At 37.1% G+C, this 21,712-nt stretch overlaps 1 protein-coding gene across 1 annotated transcript in view; it reads right to left on the bottom strand.

The window, feature by feature from the left end:
* Positions 1–21,712, bottom strand: part of LOC123680267 (neuropeptide F receptor) — a 113,452-nt gene that overhangs the window by 4,108 nt on the left and 87,632 nt on the right. The window contains exon 5 of the mRNA XM_045618070.1: positions 2,470–2,946. Coding sequence (XP_045474026.1) covers positions 2,470–2,946 — 477 coding nt within the window. The remainder of the gene's footprint in view (positions 1–2,469; positions 2,947–21,712) is intronic.

Here is a 21,712-nt window from a genome sequence, read left to right as displayed (position 1 = left end):
AATCCTATGACTAGTTTTCGAAATACAGGGAGTCGAAGTTGGACAGTGGTATTTCTACAAAGTAACATTTCTCGTAGGGAAACATCTTAAATGAAACACTTTTGCTCGACAAATATTGCTGAACCATAAAGTAGGGATTAAGTTGGACCCATTGACATTTTTTATTCAGGAGGTCATATTTTACAACATATGGAAAAATCTGAAAATCAAACTGTGACAATTTTTCCATGAGGCTACTACCTAGTCCTTCAACATTTGTTCAAATGTCAAAACAACTGTTTTTACCTATGTCGAACAATTGGTTTACTATATTCAAGAATAATAAACTTAATGAAGAACATATTATCAAAAATGTCATAACCATTAGTTGCTGTTTACTGCATGTGCAGGTTCGTCTTGATTTAAAAATTAAATTGAAGAAGATTGAGATCTTCAGTTTTCACATTGCGTTTTGCGTTTTTATATTCTATCGAATATCAACAAAACGAAACATGAATTTTCATTAGTTCGTCTCTTTTCCAAAGCCGAAATGATAATTAAGAAATGAATGCAAGAGTGAATTCAACATATGTAGGAATAAATCAGAGCAGCTGTTTGGAATAATTATCAATATTTCCCAAATATACCACATATTTCCAATAAGTGGAATCAGCTAATTCGTACCAATTAGTTCTTTGAATTATTCAACACATTGATTATTCTGTTGATTGATTCTCTGCATGGCGCTTGCATTCCTAGAATTAATACAATTATCTGCCCGTTGTTCCATGGACGATATACATATAGAGTTAACACATTTTCGAAATGCCTGAAATTCTAGAATAGTCGATTACCAACTCGATGGTTCACGTTGAAAGATCACTAGGCAATTAAGTAGATATAATATTTCAGAGAATCTCTCAACAGATTTGTGTCGAACACACATTTGCTGAAATGTTTCAATGAAATCAAATGTATTTTCATCGAGAAAATTATCACCACCATTTTTTGGTCCACCCTATATATTTTATTTCCTATCTGCCGAGTGAACAATCGAGTTGGTAATAGACTATTTCGGAATTTAAAGTATCTAGATAAATGCATTTTAATAAGAAATAAATACATAAATAGATATGTCAGTGTAATTTAGGAAATGTTAACATCATCAATTTATCCCACAAAATATCTGAAAATGAATTAAATCCAACCGCTCTTTATTTTTAGGAAATCACTGAAGAACTTGATATCTTTGGACTCACCTTGTGCGTTCAGGAATCATTTTTTTTTCTATAATGGACTTCAATCAGCTATATGAAGACTCGATGCATATATTTGATTTGGTTTATATATTCGAAAAAGTTCATTCACAGTGGCCATTTGAAATTTTTGAAAAGTTATATTTAGCACTCTATATAATCTAAACTGTTAAATTAAGAGCGGTGATAGAATGAAGACATTTGTTCAGCATGACAAGTTCTACAAAAAAAATCTGGAAAATTCACCTAGAGCCATTTTCCCAACGTTATTATGCAATGTCTCAATTCCAAAGCTCCAAAATAATTTAATTTTCTCACATATTGAAGAGCTGTATAATCAAATCGCACCTCCACAAAACTATATCATTTTTCTTCACATGCATAACTTTCAGTTTGTTCCTATAAATTCATTTTTTAATCGTTTTCGTTTTGGGTCTGCTGGTACAGCAATATCATCTGCATATCTCATCATATCTATTTAATCCAAAAAACATTGCCTCTTTGTTCAATACTTCAACAACTCAGCTGAAGAAGAGAGAGAAGAAGACAGAAATATGTATGAGGAAATCATAAAACACAAAAATATAGATGATTTATATAAAACGCATCAATCAAGTTGAAGACCAGTTAGTTAAACTAAAGATAAATGGAAAGATCTGGAGCTAAATGACATAGGCAACAACCTAACAAAAGATCTTTCCTGATGGAATGAATTGATACATTCTAAACCAATATATGAGTAGTAGTGAAATAGAAGCAATTTCGAATGTTCAAACAGACCTTACAGTTCCTCATGAAGAAGGAATAGGATATCAACAGAGAATTCATTAAGCTATGAATGGGAAGGAGTTAAATCCTGCCCTTCAGTACCAAGAAGAGCAAATTAAGATCTTATAAAATAGGTAAACAAATCGATATCTTCATGTATGAATTTCCTTTGCAAACATTCAGTTTTATTGTTTCACTTTGTGCATATATTCGATGATGAAGCAATCTATACACTAAACTCTAAACATTCATCAACAAAAGCTATAAACTCTATTTAAGTATAAACAATAAATATCCATAACTATAGAACAAACGATATAAAAAATATAACATCTGCGCGTAAAGTTTCAAAAAATTATAAAATCCCTCGGTTCACTATTCACAACATGACTTCATTCTCACGAAGTTTTCTCTTAAGTCTACCGGTTAGCTAGCATTTCGTCAATACACTCATTTCAGTGCTTACAGTGTTGCATTGCTGATAATCCGTAGCTGCAGTTACCAGCTCTGCTCTCCCATCTTTCTTCAAGGATTTCCTGGAGAGCCGCTTTTGTCCTTCTCCTTCCTTTGCCTTACAACAAGCCGTTATCCCTAAGATGTCCTTAAACTCCTTCATGAAGTTATCGTTCAGACAACCGTACAGAACAGGGTTGGAACAGGCTGATGACATGCCCATCAGATGACACATGGCGTAGGCCACTATCATCTTCTGGGAGGTGAAGTTGACCTCCTGGGAGTTGTAGTGGAGGTCGGCGATCAGGTTGAAGAGGTTGAGAGGCATCCAGCTGATGCAGAAAACTAGGGAGATGGCTGTGAGGAGTAGGTTCGTTTTGTGGAGTCTTCTACCTCGAAGTTGACGCCGGTTGTTCTGGGTGTTTTCCTCGCTGGTGAAGCCGCGATCGAAGCGGTATCGGAGCTTGTAGGATATCCTTGCGTATACGACCTGGAAAAGAAGGTATTTTTTTAGATTTGAGGTTGGTTTTTTGTATGCTGTTGAAACGCACATAGCATAGCACAACTTTCGAATATGGTAAATATAAAATAAGGTTTACCCTTGGAACGATCAATGCATTTAATATCACCCTGATGCTCAATGAAAATTTAAAACAGAAAAAATTTGTTTCAAATATCAAATTCGCAAATTTCAATTTCAGTCAAACGGATTAAGGCCTGTTTGCTTCCGGAAGTTATTATTATTCTGTAACCCTTAAGTTGCATAAGAGATTCTGCTTTCCAACTATACACACATCGTCAAAAGTCTTGGAGCTCCTATAAACTCTCAACTTCTTGAATGTAACATGATAATTTTTTGTATATGGAATCTTCACTATCCCATCACTTAAATGAAAATAATACACCAGCAAAAAATGCTTCTTGTTCGGGAGAGTATTGGTGTATTCGAAGTTGATCATTTTTCAGCGAATAACGAGAGTTGTTATATTGAGAATATTCCGTGGAAAATGCCGGGACATACAATTTCTCAATTTAACCGAGCAAGCATAGAAGCCATACATCAAGAAGCTTTGTGGAACCACCAGTTTGGGCAACGTTTGAATTTTCCACGGACTTCAGTAAGGCGCAGAGTGACCCTTTTTCTGGAAACTGACGGAGTTGCCTGGTCGACCTAGAGTAACATCTGTAAGAGAAGACCAATATATCGCAAATTTCACTCGAAGGAATCGAACGGTATCTCTAACAGCCCATCAAAGTCATTTTTTGAGGACCTTTAGACGTGTCGTCTCAACCTGTACCATAAGAAGAAGATTCCATTCCTCAAATTTAGGGACAACAAGATCTTCAAGAGTGCCTCAGCTATCGTCTGGACATAGAGCTACCCGTCGGCAATGGGTAGAACACCACCAAGACTGGCTTTTACCACAATGGCGCAATATACTTTTTTCGGACGAGTCACGATTCGGTTTATAAAGTGATAGTCAACAAGAAAGGGTTTGGAGAGGTCTAGGCAGACTAGAGCAGATCAATTTCACCCAGGAAGTTGTGCCCTTTCAAGGCGGATCTATAATGTGCTGGGGGGGTATAATTTTCGGTAGCCGTACCCCTCTCATTATCATTTGAGAACAATGACTGGTGCCATCTACGTAGAAAACATCATTGAACCAATCATTCTTCCTCCGCGCAACGAATTTGGGGATAATTTCATTCAGGACGATAAAGCCCCACCACACCGCACACGAAAGTATCAAAACATCCTTCAAGAAAAAAAATATCCAGAGAATGAACTGGCCAACAAACTCACCAGATATGAATCCAAATGAGCACGTATGGGATAACTTAGGGAGAGCAATATCCAATCGCCAAAACCCACCTTCAACTTTTCAGACATTGAATTTAGCACTTCAGGAAGAATGGAAGGATATGCCTAAAATTTTCATTAATGACTTGATTCGTGGAATCCCTAGGTGTATTGGGCAGTTTATTGGAAGGAGAAGTGCTAATACGGACTATTGAATTTGGATTCAGTTGTGGAATAACTATAATCAATCAAAAATAAATAATCGATGAAGTAAGTTTTTTTTCTCATTTTTACTATCTTGTCTCATCCTGCATAAAGCAGAGAGCAACAAAGATTTTCTATCAAATATGTTGCAGTTGAAATGGAGAAAACTAGTTATCTCGTTTTCAGAACATAGATTGTTTATTTCTTGAGAAACCTAGGGGGGGGCAAGATTTTTGACGATGTGTGTACATGTAACACTTCACTAACTTCACTTTTTTCTTAAAAATTTGACTTTATTCGCCAACAAAAATAATATATATACTCCAACGCTGGTCTAATATTTGAATACTTTTCTGTAAAAAGAATCGCTATTACTTTCTAAATAGAAGTCAACCTCATCAATTAGTTCCCTAGAAACTTGAAATAATTCTTTATATATCTCTGCAGTCAATTTCGTGAATCACTGTTCCTTTGGGCCGGCTGTAGTTAGTTAACCAAATATACGTTTGTTAACTTTCCATATCAGAAACCATAAAATGATACATCGAGATAATAAAATTCGGCCTTGCTCAGAAACGCACCAAAATTACACGAAGAATCAATCTCTCGACCAAACGTCAACAAGCGACCACGTGACATTTGCTTCATAAAACTCGCAATGACTTATATTCTACAAGAACGATATATCTCTCTTCTCACAAGAAAGCTTTCATCAAGAAAGCAACTAAAAGGAGAATTGGATAAATAAATTCTATGAGTTTCCTCATATTTATGACGCTTCAGGATAAAAAATCGTTTCAGGAAGACATTCACAAGATTGATCACATTTTGCAAGGAAACACTTCGCTATTGTACATTTCTCTTCTGATATAAATAACCTTGAAATCAGGAGATTCACAATGATTTTTTTCGACTGTATCTACCTAACGTTATATGTATCTACATTACATTAGTAGTCTCTGTTAGGCAATTTTTGGAAACTAAGGTAGGCTTACACCGACAATTGGTTGTTAGCTGAGAATGATGATGAGGATGATGACTAACTGACAAAGAAACTGCAAAACCCAGAAGGAGCTGTTTAAATTTTAAATTGTTGTTTGGTAAAACATAGATAGTATAGCAAGGAGTGAATGATTGAATTTGAAGAAAAAAAAGGTCTTATCATGTAAAGAATTTTTGTAACATGAATATTGTAATAGCTTTTTGCAAGTTTTTTAAATTTCACAACAATTCAGCTATTGGAGGAGATCCAAAACTAATGTTTAGGATTTGCCAAAATGACGTGTACGAGGAATTTATCTCCAGCTAACTGAATTTGAAAGAGATCCAATTATTGGTCTACAGGAGGCGGGGTCATCATTTCGACAAATCGCTAACCTTACGAACAGAAATCCAACTACTGTTATGAGATGTTGTCAAGCGTGGCTTGATAATGGCCAAAATCGACGTCTAAGACTATTAGAGAGCGATTTACCACAACCCGATCTTTATTGGCTGATGAGTGGTTAGGAGAACAAGGCCATTCTGTAACTGTCCGAACGGTTTACCGCCGGATAAGGTCTTTTGGACTGCAGCATTATCGACCCCACCTTGTGTTACCTCTGACGGTTGAGCATCGCTGGTAACGATTGCAGTGGTGCAGAGAACGTCAACAATGGAATGAGGAATGGCATCAGGTCGTCTTTCTGATGCATCTCGATTCTCCTTGGGTGCACATGATGGCCGAAGAAGGGTAGGACGACGTCGGGGAGAAAGACGTGAACCTCAGTTTGATGTTGAGCGTCATGTACAACGGATGGGGTTTTATTGTACATGCAAGTAGGTCACCTTTAATATTTATTTGAGGTAACATGATAGCGCTGCATTACCTTCAAGAAATAGTGGAGCCATATGTTCTCCCTCACCTTAACTGGCTCGAGAATCCAATATTTCAGCAAGATAATGCCCTACCTCATGTTGCCAGAGTTAGTTTAAACTTTTTCGAAGTGACCCATGTGAATCTTTTGCCATGACTGCCCAGATACCCCGATCTTTCGTCCATAGAGCATAAAGAAATTTTCGTTCAACCAAGCAACTACTATATTCCCAACAATGTTGAACTCTAGATTATCAATGAAGTGTACTACATAGTTAGTCGACTCATCACGGTTTCTTTTGTTATTTTTTTGTTTTTGTTCTTGTCATTCCCTGGATACACTTCTTCGTCACGCATCCTCCTCGCCGTGCTTGATTTAGCAGATTTTTGATTTGCTTGTCTTTTTTTGTTTTGTTTATCTTACATGAACTGTGATTTTTTTTATTAACACCGCTTTGACCTGGCAAGATTATGCAATACAGGCATGCTTGCCTAGGTGGGTCTTGCCTGGTCATGCGAGATTCACAAATATTGTTAATTGTAGGAAAGATTGTATGGAGATCTGATTGAATAAATTGAATTGAAATTGAATCTATCTAGCCAACAGATTTACTTGCCTCTAAGATCTATTTGAAATTCTCTGATTTCCATTGTGTAAACAGGATTTATCTTATTTGATCTTCTCATTCTATTGGAAAAGAAAAATTAATAATCAGATCATCAGGCAATCGAAAAGTCAGGAAAGACAGAATTTTACCCTGTTCCAGAGGTTTGTGCTTCATCAAGTGAAATGAATTGAAATGCAAGCAAAAGAAGCATCTCATAAAATACGATGAAAGCTAACGAGGTTAAAAGTTAACAATGTTGACTCAAATCCTAAAACGAAATATGCATGAATGTAGGAATGGCCGTCATTTTCCACCAATTTATCTCTCGAACTTGGATGTGCAGTGTAATATGTTTAAATTCAACTCATTGAGGCACAACTGCAGTACATGAGAAGAATTCTGAAAACCCTATTCGCAAAGAATGTTGGCTGAGATATCATATGGACCAGAAATCTGCAGCAACTCCTACATCAAAGAGGAACGTAGATTTCGCAAATAGGTTCATATTCCAATCTCTTTCTCGAGTTCCTCATTTCTATGCAAAGCGAAATATCGAGGATTGGCAAAAAAAACGAAATCAAGGAGACCATGGGTTTCTCAAAGTAGGTCTCAGCTTTCATGATACGAATAGTTTATTCGTTGATTCTCTCATCTAAAAATGAACTGATGTCAGCGTTGTCAATTAACCGGAATTTCTTGAGAATATTTGAATTATAATGTTGCATATATGGAATTCTGAAGAGACCAACTTGGTTTATTAGTATTCTGTTGGTTTTGTTTTTGAGTTAACTTACTCTTATTTTGATAGTCTGCAGGTAGTACTGACATTAGGTCTTGTTTGAGTTTTGAGGTTACTACACTTGATACATTATGTTTCACCTTCAACTCTTTGGGTTGATATCTCGAAAAGCAAATTCTCTGAAATTTGGCTCCATCAGCAACAACAGTTGAAAGGTGCAATCCTGAATTTAAACGCGGTCTAAGAACCACCAACCGATGCAGAACGATCTGATCACCCAAATCACCCTGTTTCAAAAAACATCATATTGTTGTTGCGTGAGATAGTAGTGGAGTTGAAGAATTGAGAAGGCAGAGAAATAATTTTAAGGAACTTCATGACGCCCTTTAGTTCAGTTAAGTTTAATCTTAATGAAATCTTTGTATGTTTCAATTGTTTTTCTGGACTTTTTTCAAATTACTTTGTTCAAACAACATTTCATTTTTTGGGCAGCAATCTACTACGAACTATACGTATATATACTTACTGACAAAGAAACTGCAATACCCAGAAGGAGCTGTTTAAATGTTATTCTTTTTTTTGTAAAACAAACAGTATAGCAAGGACTGAATGATTGAATTTGAAGAAAAAATCGTGAAGGTTTTTTGATGTGAACAATTTTTGTTACTTAAATATAAATAACATCTGTTATGAGATGTTGTTAAGCGTGGTTTGATTATGCCCAAAATCGGAGAAGAGTGTACACCGGACGTCGAAGGGGCACAAATAAAGTTCAAGATCGGCGTCTAAGACTAATGGTCATTAGAGACCCATTTGGCTGATGAGTGGTTAGGAGAACAAGGCCATCCTGTAACTGTCCGGACGGGTTTTCCACTGGTTAAGGTCTTTTGGACTGCAGCATTATCGACCCCATCTTGTGTTACCTCTGACTGTTGAGCATCGCCACCAACGATTACAGTGGTGCAGAGAACGTCCACATTGGAATGTGAAATGGCATCTTTTCCGTTTCTCCTTGGGTGCACATGATGGCCGAAGAAGGGTAAGACGACGTCAGTGAGAAAAATGTGAACCTCAGTTTGATGTTGAACGTCATGTGCCGGGCTGTAGGAGTAATAGTATTGCACATGTAAGTAGTTCACCTTTAGTCTTTATTCGGGGTAACATTACAGCACTGCGTTACTTTCAAGAAAAGTGGATGTTCTCCCTTAACCGGCTCGAGAATCCAATATTTCAGCAAGATAATGCCAGACCTCATGTTGCCAGAGTTAGTTTAACCTTTTTCAAAGCATCCCATGTGAATCTTTTGCAATGGTTACCCAGATGGGTGGGCATGGGACATCATGGCGACTCTGAGATATGAAGTACAGGTAGCTTGGGATAGTATCCCTCAAGAAGAAATAGACCATTTGATTGCATCAATGCCGATAAGTGAGTAGATAATCACGGCACACAAACACATTATTAACAAATCATCAAAAACCTTTGTACACCCTCCGTTTTTTCCTCCAAATTTCAATCATTCACTCCTTGCTATACTATCTATGTTTAGCCAAAAAAAAATTGAAATTCAAACAGCTTCTTCTGGATGTTGCAGTTTTTTTGTCAATAAGTATATGTGTACATATTAGTATCATTACAGTACCCGTTCATTGTGACACTCGTTCATTCAAAAACTCCTTGAGTCCTCTTTGAATTTTCAATTCGTGGAAGAATATCAATGCCTTCTGTACATTTTTAGATCGATCGAACAAATGATAATAAAGCGAGTAGACTTTTCAGAATTCGGCATTTCATTGGATCCGTCCAAAATTCGGTGAGTTCGACAACATCGAGGGTAACTTAATAATCAATAATAGTGGAGTTATAATGGTTAAGAATAGTAATTTATAATACAAGTGCAGAAGGCATTGATATTCTTCCACGAGTTCAAAATTCAAAAACGAGCCACGAAGTGGCGAGTTTTGGAATGAACGAGTGGTAGAATGAGCCTTCTGTACGAGTATTATACATTATTTTCTCTATTTCATTGCATTTTCATTGAAATTAATGAAATATTTCCATAAATATATTTTAGTGATTTTTGCATTGAAAAATGTTGGTTGGCAGAACTGATTTCTTTAAGGCAAATTGATGAATTGACAGATAAAGCCGTGGCAGAAAGTTCGGAGTACCAACATAGAATAATAAAATATAACCATGAAAACTGTGCGTTTCTGATATATTCTCGCACGATTTTGTTCTACAAGATGTGGAAGAATGAACGGAATAACCACAGAATTAGAGAAAACCAATATCTACTCGTCCGGGCGTACCATTACCGTACAATGCTCTTACATCAAGCACTGTATAACAAGCTCATCAAAATCTCTCCCAATTAAACCGAAGGTAATAAAAAATAAAGCAGCTCACTGCATAGCGAGTTTACCACAACCGATAATTCCCGAAATGCCGAGTCCCTAATAAGCTGGATAAGGATAAAGGAGATTTTCCACCCCTTTCATGAGTTACGTGCTGAAGCTTGGAAGTCGAACATTTGTGTCAGAACTGATGGAATTCCGGCCAATCGAGAGAGCCCAAGTATTCATTATCCTTAATGGCTGTGTTCGACTTATTGCTTCTAACGATTTCATAAACGGGGGATTTCAAAAGCACACATGAAATACATTCGGGAGGATTGGTTTTAGGGACTTGACTGGCTTGGGATGAAATAGGTTGGAATTTGGGGTGTTTTTGAGGTTTACGGGATGAACTGTTGGGGGTGAGTGCCTTCAGAATGAGATATTCCGTTTCGTTCTATTAGGATTTTCAGTACATTTTCATTTGTCACTCTGTTGGGAAAACGAAAAATTCGAAGGTCATCTAGTATCATTTCTCCTCTGTCATCAGTAATCAACACGCACTCCAAAATGAATGATCCTTTCGATTATCATCGTTCAAATTTTGTATCACAATATTTCATTCGAGACTAGGGAGATCGTCGCTACCTGAACCAGAGACTAGATTGGAGTTCGCATAAGTAACGGGTGTTTTTTTCGAGTTATATAACTTTAAGTTGGCATTACTGTTCAAGATGGCAACCGATTTAATAGCTGTCATTTGATTTATTCCCAGTTTGGTTTGGCAATTCATCATGAATAGACTCACTCCTGAACAACGCTTGCAAATAGTGCAATTTTATTTCGAAAATAATCGTTCTGTGCGGAATACGTATCGCGCACTACGTCCATTTTATTTTGTTTAGCGATGAAGCGCTCTTCTGATTGAATGGCTACGTCAACAAACAAAACTGCCGTATTTGGAGTGAAGCTAATCCTCAAATGTATGTCGAAACACCGTTACATCCAGAAAAACTGACTGTTTGCTGCGCTTTATGGGTTGGTGAAATCATTGGTCCGTACTTCTTCAAAAACGATGATGGCCAGAACGTTACAGTCAATGGTGATCGGTAAAGAGCCATGATTTCATCCCTGAATTGAACAACCATGATGTCCAGGAGCTGTGGTTCCAACAAGACGGCACAACATGTCACACAGCTCATGCCACCATCGATTTATTGAAAAACACGTTTGATGACCGCCTAATTTCACGTTTCGGACCTGTGAATTGGCCTCCAAGATCTTGTGATTCAACACCGCTAGACTACTTTCTGTGGGGCTATGTAAAGTCATTGGTCTATGCGGATAAGCCACAAACCCTTCACAATTTGGAAGACAACATTCGCCGTGTTATTGCCGGTATACGGCATGTCAATCGAATAATCCATCGTTGTTTTATTGCAATTTAAATTTCTAGCTCTAGAAAAAACCCTTTATTTTCTCTTTTTTTATATTCTGTTTTAAATTCCTATGGTTCTGATACAATTATCGACACGAAATTTTGCACGAAGCTTGGAATAACTGTTCTTTAATGCACATGAAATCTCAACTTTGTCAGATCTGTTGTCACTGAAATAGCAGGTTTTGCGCCTAAGTATTCATCATTCTTAATGGCTGTGTTCGGCTTCTTGCTTCTAACGATTTCATAAACGGGGGATTTCAAAAGCACACATGAAATACATTCGGGAGGATTGGTTTTAGGGACTTGACTGGCTTGGGATGAAATAGGTTGGAATTTGGGGTGTTTTTGAGGTTTACGGGATAATCTGTTGGAGGTGAGTGGCTCTAGAATGAGATGTTTCGTTTCGTTATATTAGCAGCTTCAGGAGATGGTCATTTTTCGCTCTGGTGAAAAAATTTTGTTGGGAAAACGAGAGATCCGAAAATGCCAAGGTCATCTAGTATCATTTCTTTTCTGTCATAGACAATCAACGCACTTTTTAAAAAGAAAAATCCCTTCAATTATCATCGTTCAAATTTTGTATCTCAATTTTTCAATCGTGACTAGGGAGATCATCGCTACCTAAACCAGAGACTAAATTGCTTTCTCATTTCTTTTTTTGATATTCTGTTTGAAATTCCTATAGTTCTGATGCAATTATCGACAGGAAATTTTGCAGGAAGCTTGGAATAACTGTTCTTTAGTGCACATGAAATTTCAACTTTGTCAGATCTGTTGTCAGAGAAATATCAGGTTTTGAGCCTAAGTATTCATTATCCTTAATGGCTGTGTTCGACTTATTGCTTCTAACGATTTCATAGACGGGGGATTTCAAAAGCACACATGAAATACATTCGGGAGCATTGGTTTAAGGGACTTGACTGGCTTGAAACGGAATAGGTTGGAATTTGGGGTGTTTTTGAGGTTTACGGGATAATTCTGTTGGAGGTGAGTGCCTGTAGAATGAGATGTTTCATTTCGTTTTATTAGGAGTTTCAGCAGATTGTCATTTTTCGCTCTGGTGAAAAAATTTTGTTGGGGAAACGAGAGATCCGAAAATGCCAAGGGCATTTAGTATCATTTTTTCTCTGTCGTAGACAATCAACGCACTTTTCAAAAAGAATAATCCCTTCAATTATCATCGTTCAAATTTTGTATCTCGATTTTTCAGTCGTGACTAGGGAGATCATCGCTACCTAAACCAGAGACTAGATTGCTTTCTCATTTCTTTTTTTGATATTCTGTTTGAAATTCTTATAGTTCTGATACAATTATCGACAGGAAATTTTGCATGAAGCTTGGAATAACTGTTCTTTAGTGCACATGAAATTTCAACTTTGTCAGATCTGTTGTCAGTGAAATATCAGTTTTTGCGCCTAAGTATTCTTTGTCCTCAATTGCTGTGTTCGACTTATTGCTTCTAACGATTTCATAGACGGGGGATTTCAAAAGCACACATGAAATACATTCGGGGGGATTGGTTTTAGGGACTTGACTGGCTTGGAATGAAATAGGTTGGAATTTGGGGTGTTTTTGAGGTTTACGGGATAATCTGTTGGAGGTGAGTGCTTTAGAATGAGATGTTTCGTTTCGTTATATTAGCAGTTTCAGCAGATTGTCATTTTTCGCTCTGGTGAAAAAATTTTGTTGGGAAAACGAGACATCCGAAAATGCCAAGGGCATTTAGTATAATTTCTTTTCTATCGTAGACAATCAACGCACTTTTCAAAAAGAATAATCCCTTCAATTATCATCGTTCAAGGATTCTATCTCAATATTTCAGTCGTGACTAAGGAGATCGTCGATAGCTAAACCAGAGACTAGATTGCTGTCTCATTTCTTTTTTTGATATTCTGTTTGAAATTCCTATAGTTCTGATGCAATTATCGACAGGAAATTTTGCACGAAGCTTGGAATAACAGTTCTTTAATGCACATGAAATTTCAACTTTGTCAGATCTGTTGTCACTGAAATATCAGGTTTTGCGCCCAAGTATTCATTATCCTTAATGGCCAAGTTCTACTTATTGCTTCTAACGATTTTATAAACGGGGGATTTCAAAAGCACACATGAAATACATTCGGGAGCATTGGTTTAAGGGACTTGACTGGCTTGAAACGGAATAGGTTGGAATTTGGGGTGTTTTTAAGGTTTACGGGATGATTCTGTTGGAGGTGAGTGCCTGTAGAATGAGATGTTCCATTTCGTTTTATTAGGAGTTTCAGCAGATTGTCATTTTTCGCTCTGGTGGAAAAATTTTGTTAAAGAAATGGAAAATCCGAAAGTGCCAAGAACATCTAGTATCATTTCTTCTCTGGTGTAGACAATCAACGCACTTTTCAAAAAGAAAAATCCCTTCAATTCACATTGTTCAAATTTTGTATCTCAATTTTTCAGTCGTGACTAGGGAGATCATCGCTACCTTAACCAGAGACTAGATTGCTTTCTCATTTCTTTTTTTTGATATTCTGTTTGAAATTCCTATAGTTCTGATGCAATTATCGACAGGAAATTTTGCACGAAGCTTGGAATAACTGTTCTTTAATGCACATGAAATTTCAACTTTGTCATATCTGTTGTAACTGAAATATCAGGTTTTGCTCCTAAGTATTCATTATCCTCAATTGCTGTGTTAGACATATTGCTTCTAACGATTTCATAAACGGGGGATTTCAAAAGCACACATGAAATACATTCGGGAGGATTGGTTTAGGGACTTGACTGGCTTGAAATGGAATAGATTGGAATTTGGAGTGTTTTTGAGCTTCACGGGATTATCTGTTGGAGGTGAGTGGCTCTAGAATGAGATGTTTCGTTTCGTTCTACTAGGAGATTCTGCACGTTGTCATTTTTCGCTCTGTTGGAAAAATATTGTTGGGAAAATGGAAAGTTCCAAGGTTATCTAGTATCATTTCTCCTCTGTCTTCAGATAATAAACGCACATTCCACAAAGAATAATCCCTTCAATTATCATCGCTACCTGAACCATAGGCTACATCGGAGATCGCATAAGTGCTTTCTCATTTTTTTTTTATATTTTATTTGAATATTTTAATGTTCTGACACTGTTGTCGACAGCAAATTCTGCATGAAGCTTGGAATAGTTGTTATTTATATACCCACAAAGTTTCAACTCAGTCGGATCTGTTGTCACCAAAATATCAGGTTTTATTCAACGATATTCTTCTTGAATTTTTGAACAATCTATTTTCCATGGTATTCATAATGTACGATCGGCTCGAAATTCTGCATGAAGAATTATATTGTCACGAAGCTTCATTGTGAGCATTGGCTCAGCCTCATCCGCAGATTTTTAAATATTAAAGTAGAAAACTAAAACCCCTCGCAAATGAGGAAAATTGCGATCGTATGCTGACATGTTTAATCGAAAATTACTTCATGATGCAGACACAAATGGACTAATATTTCGATGGCAAAATTGTAAGATTAATAGGAAATGCAGTGTATGAGGATATTGTCAAATGTATCTAACACTACCTCATTTGAAATTGATAGCAAAATTTCAAAGAACAATTAGATGCTTGAAGTTGTTTTCCATGCAATTTCAAAAGTGTGAATGGCACAAATACTTTCAAGAAGCATAAATTCAAAAAACTCTGGAAACTAGAACCCTTTACCATGGATGACATTGAAAGAAAGTGATAAATGTTTTTTCGTTTGTTGTTTATTTTATTTATTTCATTTAATGTAACTGTTTGTTTCAAAAGTGTGGCAATATCTTCTGAAATAAAGATTATTATTATTGTTGCTGACTTTATATAATGAACCTTTGTTCCAATTTTTCTTCATCCCCAACTGCATCTCGTCAACGCGCTACTTACAATCTCCTACCATGACGACCACCCTTCCTACGAGTGAAATCTGATGGGATTGGGGTCATATTTTCAATTCTTCCAATTTTCATGTAAGATCTAGCCAAATCCCCTAAGAGCACTTTGTGCTCCTGTACTTGGAGTCTTTGTACGGTTAACTCCAGTTGCTCTCAATCAAACTAAAGCAGTAATACCTAAGGTTCTATATGTTTCTGCTGCAACTTGTACTTCAATTCAACGATTGAAGAGAAAGATAATAAAGCGATCAGTTCGGAGAATGTGCTCTCAAAAACAAAATCAATCACTACATGTAACCCCCCCAAAGGGTTATGACAACATCTTGGACAGATTTTCTAATCCTTCACCCCCAATTTCCTCCACTATTCGATTAATACGAAGATAACGACGTGGACACCATCCGAAGCCGAAAACAATTCCAGAACACAATTAATCAATACTCCGGTCAAGGGTAATCAGCGGTTCCTTCAACCCCCCTCAAGCAACATCCACTCCAGAACTCCTCATAGTCCAATTCGAGAACAAATATATCACTAGGACATCCTGTTGACATCCTTCTCGTCTCCTTCCTGCCCTTCGGTAAATACCGGCCAGTAACTCAATAAGGATGACCTTATTTCGTCGAGTGAAGCTGAATGCATTATGAAGGGAGGCTAGAAGACGCGACGATCGGGAAACAAAACGGGTCAGAATCGAAATTTAATCATTTGTCTCTTATGTCCCCTTGTAATTCGAGATAGGATCGGTTTTTTTTTGTATCGGCAGGAATTTTGGTATGCAGGGTGCCGTTCTGAGGTGCTCAGGGTGTGCGGTTTATTGCTACGCTTACCCAGATTTTCGATCGCAACGTTATCGCCTTTGATCGTCGTTCGATGGAGATGTTCGGAATTTCGTATGTTGGGTATTGAGGTGATAGGTGTTTTGGAAGATGCGTAGATGGTTTACGTGTTGAAGAGTCAGGGGCTTAGGATGTATGACTTTTCACAATAACAATCTTTATTTCCTTGAAATACCCTTGAATACCCCAGTGACCAACCTGATAGAATAACGACTTAAACAAGGAAACATTGCGAAATGAAGAAAAGGAAATCTTAAGTGTACAACTTTGCTAACGTCGTTCTGCAATAGACGGCTGTAGCGGTAAGCGGTAGTCGAAATAAAAAGATCGTAGATGTCATACAATAAGCTTAAGTATTTGTAAACATAATACCATCGAAATATAAGTCGATTTGTGTCTGCATCATAATAGTTATTCTCTATTAAACATGTCAGCTTACGAGCCAAATTCTCGTCATTTGCGGGAGGTTTTAATTTTCTGCTTTGATTTGGAGAAATCTGCGGCTGAGGCTCATCGAATGATCTTAAATAGCTATGACGAGGCCGCTACGAACGTGGCGAAAGTGGTTTCAACGCTTCAAGAACGGGGATTTTAACGTCAAAGACCAAAGAAGGTTTTTGATCAAGACTCTTGTCAAACGCAACAAGAATGGACAGGATCATTGGAAATGACGCAACAAGCCATTTCAACTTGCCTGAAAGTCATGGGAATGATTCAGGAACAAAGAAATTGGGTGCCGTACGAGTTGAAGCCGTGAGATGTTGAACGGCATTCATTTGCTTGCGAACAGCTGCTTGCAAGGCAAAGACGGAAGGGATTTCTGCATCGCATTGTGAATGAAGACAAAAAATGGGTTCATTATGATAATCCCAAGAGCAGAAAATCATGGGGATATCTCGTCCATGCTTCTACGTCAACGGACAAACCAAATATTCGCGGTTTCATGGTCATGCTCAGTATTTGGTGGGACCAGCTCGGCGTGGTCTATTATGAGTGGTTGAAGCCGACTGAAACAATCACAGGATATCGTTATCGAACGCAATTAATGCGTTTGAGCAGAGCATTCAAAAACAAACGGCCTCAATACAACGAGAGTCATGATAAAGTGATTTTACAGCATGGCAATACTCGACCTCATGAAGCAAAAGTGGTCAAGATATTCTTGGAAACGTTGAAATGGAAAGTCCTACCCACCCGCCATATTCTCCAGACGTTGCTCCTTCGAACTATCACCTGTTTCGATCAATGGCAAATGGCCTGGTCGACCAGCACTTCCGGTCTTATGAAGAAGTAAAAAATTGGATCGATTCGTGGATCGTTTCAAAAGATGACCAGTTTTTTCAACGCGGGACTCGTACGCTGCCCGAAAGATGGGAGAGAGTAGTGGCCAGCGATAGACAATACTTTAAATGATAAATATATAAATATAAAACCAGTTTTTTACAATAAATCCTCGAATTTTGAAAAAACGGCGGAAGAAAAGTTGTACGCCTATTTACAATAAGATATTCTTTGTCAAATGTTCCAGGAAATTCAGTGTGAGTACCTATACTTTTCCGACTAACATAAATAAATTACATATGAAAGCAGGGTTAATCGATCGAATTGCAAAGTTGTACACATTTACCATTGTGAAAGAAGGAGAGAAAAAAATTGCCTTCGTAGATGAGATTCTGAAATGACCGAATCAAGAATTTCTTCTTTTATCGACATAACCTATCGATAAAATCAGAAATAGCATTAAGTCACTATCTTCTCAGGACCATTCAGCCGTTCAACAACCAGATCATAAACCGACTGAATTCGATATTATTGAACATCTTCAAGTGAACTGGTCCATGAATTTCTTTACGATACTGGAGTCAATTTTTATTACCTCTATCCGATATTTATACGCTTCAACATCTCCCTCATTTAATGGTTTATAAGGATTCGTCTGGAGTCCTGAAATCGAACAATGGATCCCTAGTGTGCTTTTTCTTCTCCACCCAGATGGCATCATCATTTTTATTTGTCCCCTCGTTGAGTTAAACTCGCTTAGATCACTTCAGATCACTTTAGAGACTAGGAAGTTGGATTAGCTTTGTGGTTGCAAAATGGCGAATGCGCTTTGAAATACTGGGTGTTCCTAAATTGGAGTTACAAACAAAAAAGGCAGATTCCTAGGATCTCCCTGATGGTCCTATGAATGCTTCTTTCTCAGATACAGGGTGTTAAAGTTTGATCTTTTTCAAGTTGTTTCCAATAGCACCTTCCCTTTACAAGATATTCAACTCAAATTTGGAATAGATATTTCAGTTGAAAGTTTTCATCATGTGCTATGATGATTTGGAATGCGAATCCACAGGGTCATATTTTTACAGGAAAAATGTCCGCATAATTCCTCCAGAACTTTTTTTTTGGTGAACCAATGGTAGTTTAGAAAAATGTAAAACGAAACATTGGTCCAGTGCTATACTTTTTGGTAACTTGTAGTTTTGTCGTATCTGCTACCAATTTTGAGTTTTTTTTTTCAACAATTCTCTAGTAATCCTCAGGAAAATCCGAATGATTATAAAGTTAATAAGCTGTAATAAATGAATTACTTATACTCATTTATCCAATTTGTAACGAAGATTGATAAAAATTCGATAAAATCATCACAAAAATTAGGACAAAAATGGTGTTTCGAAAACAAAGAGTTTTTTCTTATACTAATCCGAGAAATCTTTCATTTTCCTTTGTACCTACATTTTAGGTACACCCTGTATACAGTTCTAAAGTCTCCAAGGTTACGGTTGGCATATAAATAACTGGACGTCCAGAAGCTCACTATTTTACTCTCAATTTGTTCTCGATATTATGCTTGAATTCTTTTTTTTATGATTCCCATAATACGGAAATATTGGGTATTTCTTCTCGAACATTCTGAATCTCAAGTCCTCCGGTTTTAAGCCTCGGAAAAATTTTGTTCTTTCCCAAATATTCGATACATAATTTTCTGTAGTTGTATAATTAATAATTGAAAATTTTTTCAATTTATTTAAAACAACGAATCGAATATTGTGTGGAAAATGATTATAAATTCTAACAAATTGATACATAGGAGACATCTCCAACTTTGTTGATCTGTGCTTGGGAATATACAATGTTCTCTCACTCAAAAAAGTTGTACAGTTGTCTAGTTTTCATAACTATGGAACTATCCATAGTTATGAAAACTAGACAACTGTACAACTTTTTTCTCATTTTCCTCACATAATAGTATACATTTCAAAATGAAAATGGATGATAAGGTCATAATATCGTTTTGTTTTCTACAGATATGGGTCTAGAGGACGAACGTTCAGGTATGCTGAATATCACGTAAAATACATTTTTGTATTATGAAAGCCCTTCCAACATCCTAAGAGTTTTTCCATAGTAGAATATTATACGTCAGGTGGCTATGGACCGTACTATAATAAATATTTATTAGTGACTCCAAGGGAAGTAAGGTTTTCATCCTATTTATGGCAAAATAAAAACTATTCAGTTTTTTGTAAACAGAATAAATGTACACATCCCATTCTAAATTATTATTTAGGTGAATGCCCTGAAATTTAGAACCACTCCTAGATAGAATAGCACTTTCCGAACGGCGAATCACCAGATCACGATCAATATGCATAATTGTGAAGTAGATACTTTCGGTTTTATCGATATTGATGCCACCAGTTCACAAAGCTTTGAAACAGAATCTCACAGAGCTTCGGTAGTGGTCTCCCCAACAATCGAAGAACTTCAGCTTCGAATGTTGGGGCCGAAAAAAAATACCGAAACATCATCAGCGAATAGACTCAACAAAAACCCTCTCATAGAAGACGGAAAGCGTCAACACGCCAGCAAATCCAGGAATATTACTCTAAAATTTAAAGGGAGATCTTTGAAGAAAATTCATTCATATTCAGGAAGAATAATTTCGGAAATATTAGACTTTTCAAAAACATTGTTTATAATCTTCTAGAGACACAACCCCAATCGTTCTAACATAGTTAGAGGGAGTATACGCAATTTTTGAATGTCCCCAACATGATTAGATTACGTTGTCGGATTATGATATATTTTCAAATTCACAATTTTACAATATCTTTATGGATGTAAATTATATTGAATGAAATATATTCATTTGAGTGATTAAATATGCAAATTTGAATATTTGGAATCCGTTATTTTTACTAATTGTCCAATTTATAATAAGCAGAATTTTTATTATTTTCTGTATCTACCTACTGAAAGGTTTGGAAACTTTTGCTCTTCTGGTGTCATCGGTTGTTTCACGTCGTTTGGTGTGCTTGAAGTTTGATTTCTGAATCTCTGATATATTTATTCATTTCAATATATTTTAAATGAATATGGGACGTTAATGCACTATGGGACATAAGAAGTTCGTTCTTTGTGGAGAAACTCGCGAATTGATTGAAATATCGTATAATTGATATGTTTTCATTTCCGCGCGCTTCATGTCAAATGCGATTCATGTTCATGTTGGGGACAAAATTCGTTTACTGAAAATAACATACGCTCCCTCTATCTATGTTTATTACTCTGAGCACAATCCTAACTAAATTTGGCGTAGTTATTCCAAAACTATGAAGTTTCAGTTCGTTCGGAAAACTTTTCCGAATCATCAAGAAAACCCTGAAAATCCCAGCAGCCTCCAAGTCTTTTTCTCCTAAAATCATCGTGCTCATTCCAGAACTCACGCCATCACACAATACTTGCATAGTAGGTATTCCAACGTAATGAAAATATAAAGATCATATCTCTTTCCCCATAACCCCCACTACCTGAAACACTTCCGATGTACATTTTTAAAATCACGTCTATTTCTACCACCATTCCAATCCCCCGAGGCGTCTAATTCTGTTTTATTTCCTCTCCTCGAGTATTATTCCCTCGTCGTTCTGCCACTCGTTGATTCATTCTCGAGCGGAATTCTGCCCGTTTCGACTTCTTGAAAGCAACACCTTGGCCCGAGCCTTGGCCCTTCTACCGCCAAGTCGTAACCACCGCGACGTCTGCCAGCCCATAATGAAGTTATGAAAATTCGTAGTGTGCGCCTCTTGAGTACGCTCTTCACATTTTTGCTCTCATTGTCAACATTCGCGAAATGAAAATAATAGATTTCCGCGTTGCCGGTGCCGGAAGTAAAAAGGACGCCTGGTCCTTCGAGTCCGGATTTCGTTCCCGGAACTCGTTCGTTGGCTTGTAGGGCCTTTCGTCGAGCGAATGTGATTACGTTTTGGGCGGTGTGCGGTTCGAAATGAGGGGAGTTTGAGGAATTGCGGGTTTTCTAGCAGTGGTCTAGTCGGTTCTTCATCCGAATGTTCGCTTACTGCAGCGGTAAGCATCTTCGTAACAGGCCGATTGAAAAGTTCCCGGTCTACCATTTTTTTGGCCAAATTCGGTTTTATCATTCAACATTGTTGCCTTCTAGGGCGATACAGCGGTTATAGCGATCTTCCAACTATTCGATACGATTTTTGTAGTACGATTTTGTCTTTCGGTTCAAAATAGGCCTCA

The sequence above is a fragment of the Harmonia axyridis genome, chromosome 5 (genome assembly GCF_914767665.1).
Source record: "Harmonia axyridis chromosome 5, icHarAxyr1.1, whole genome shotgun sequence".
NCBI lineage: Eukaryota > Metazoa > Arthropoda > Insecta > Coleoptera > Coccinellidae > Harmonia > Harmonia axyridis.
This window is presented reverse-complemented; position numbering and strand designations above follow the sequence as displayed.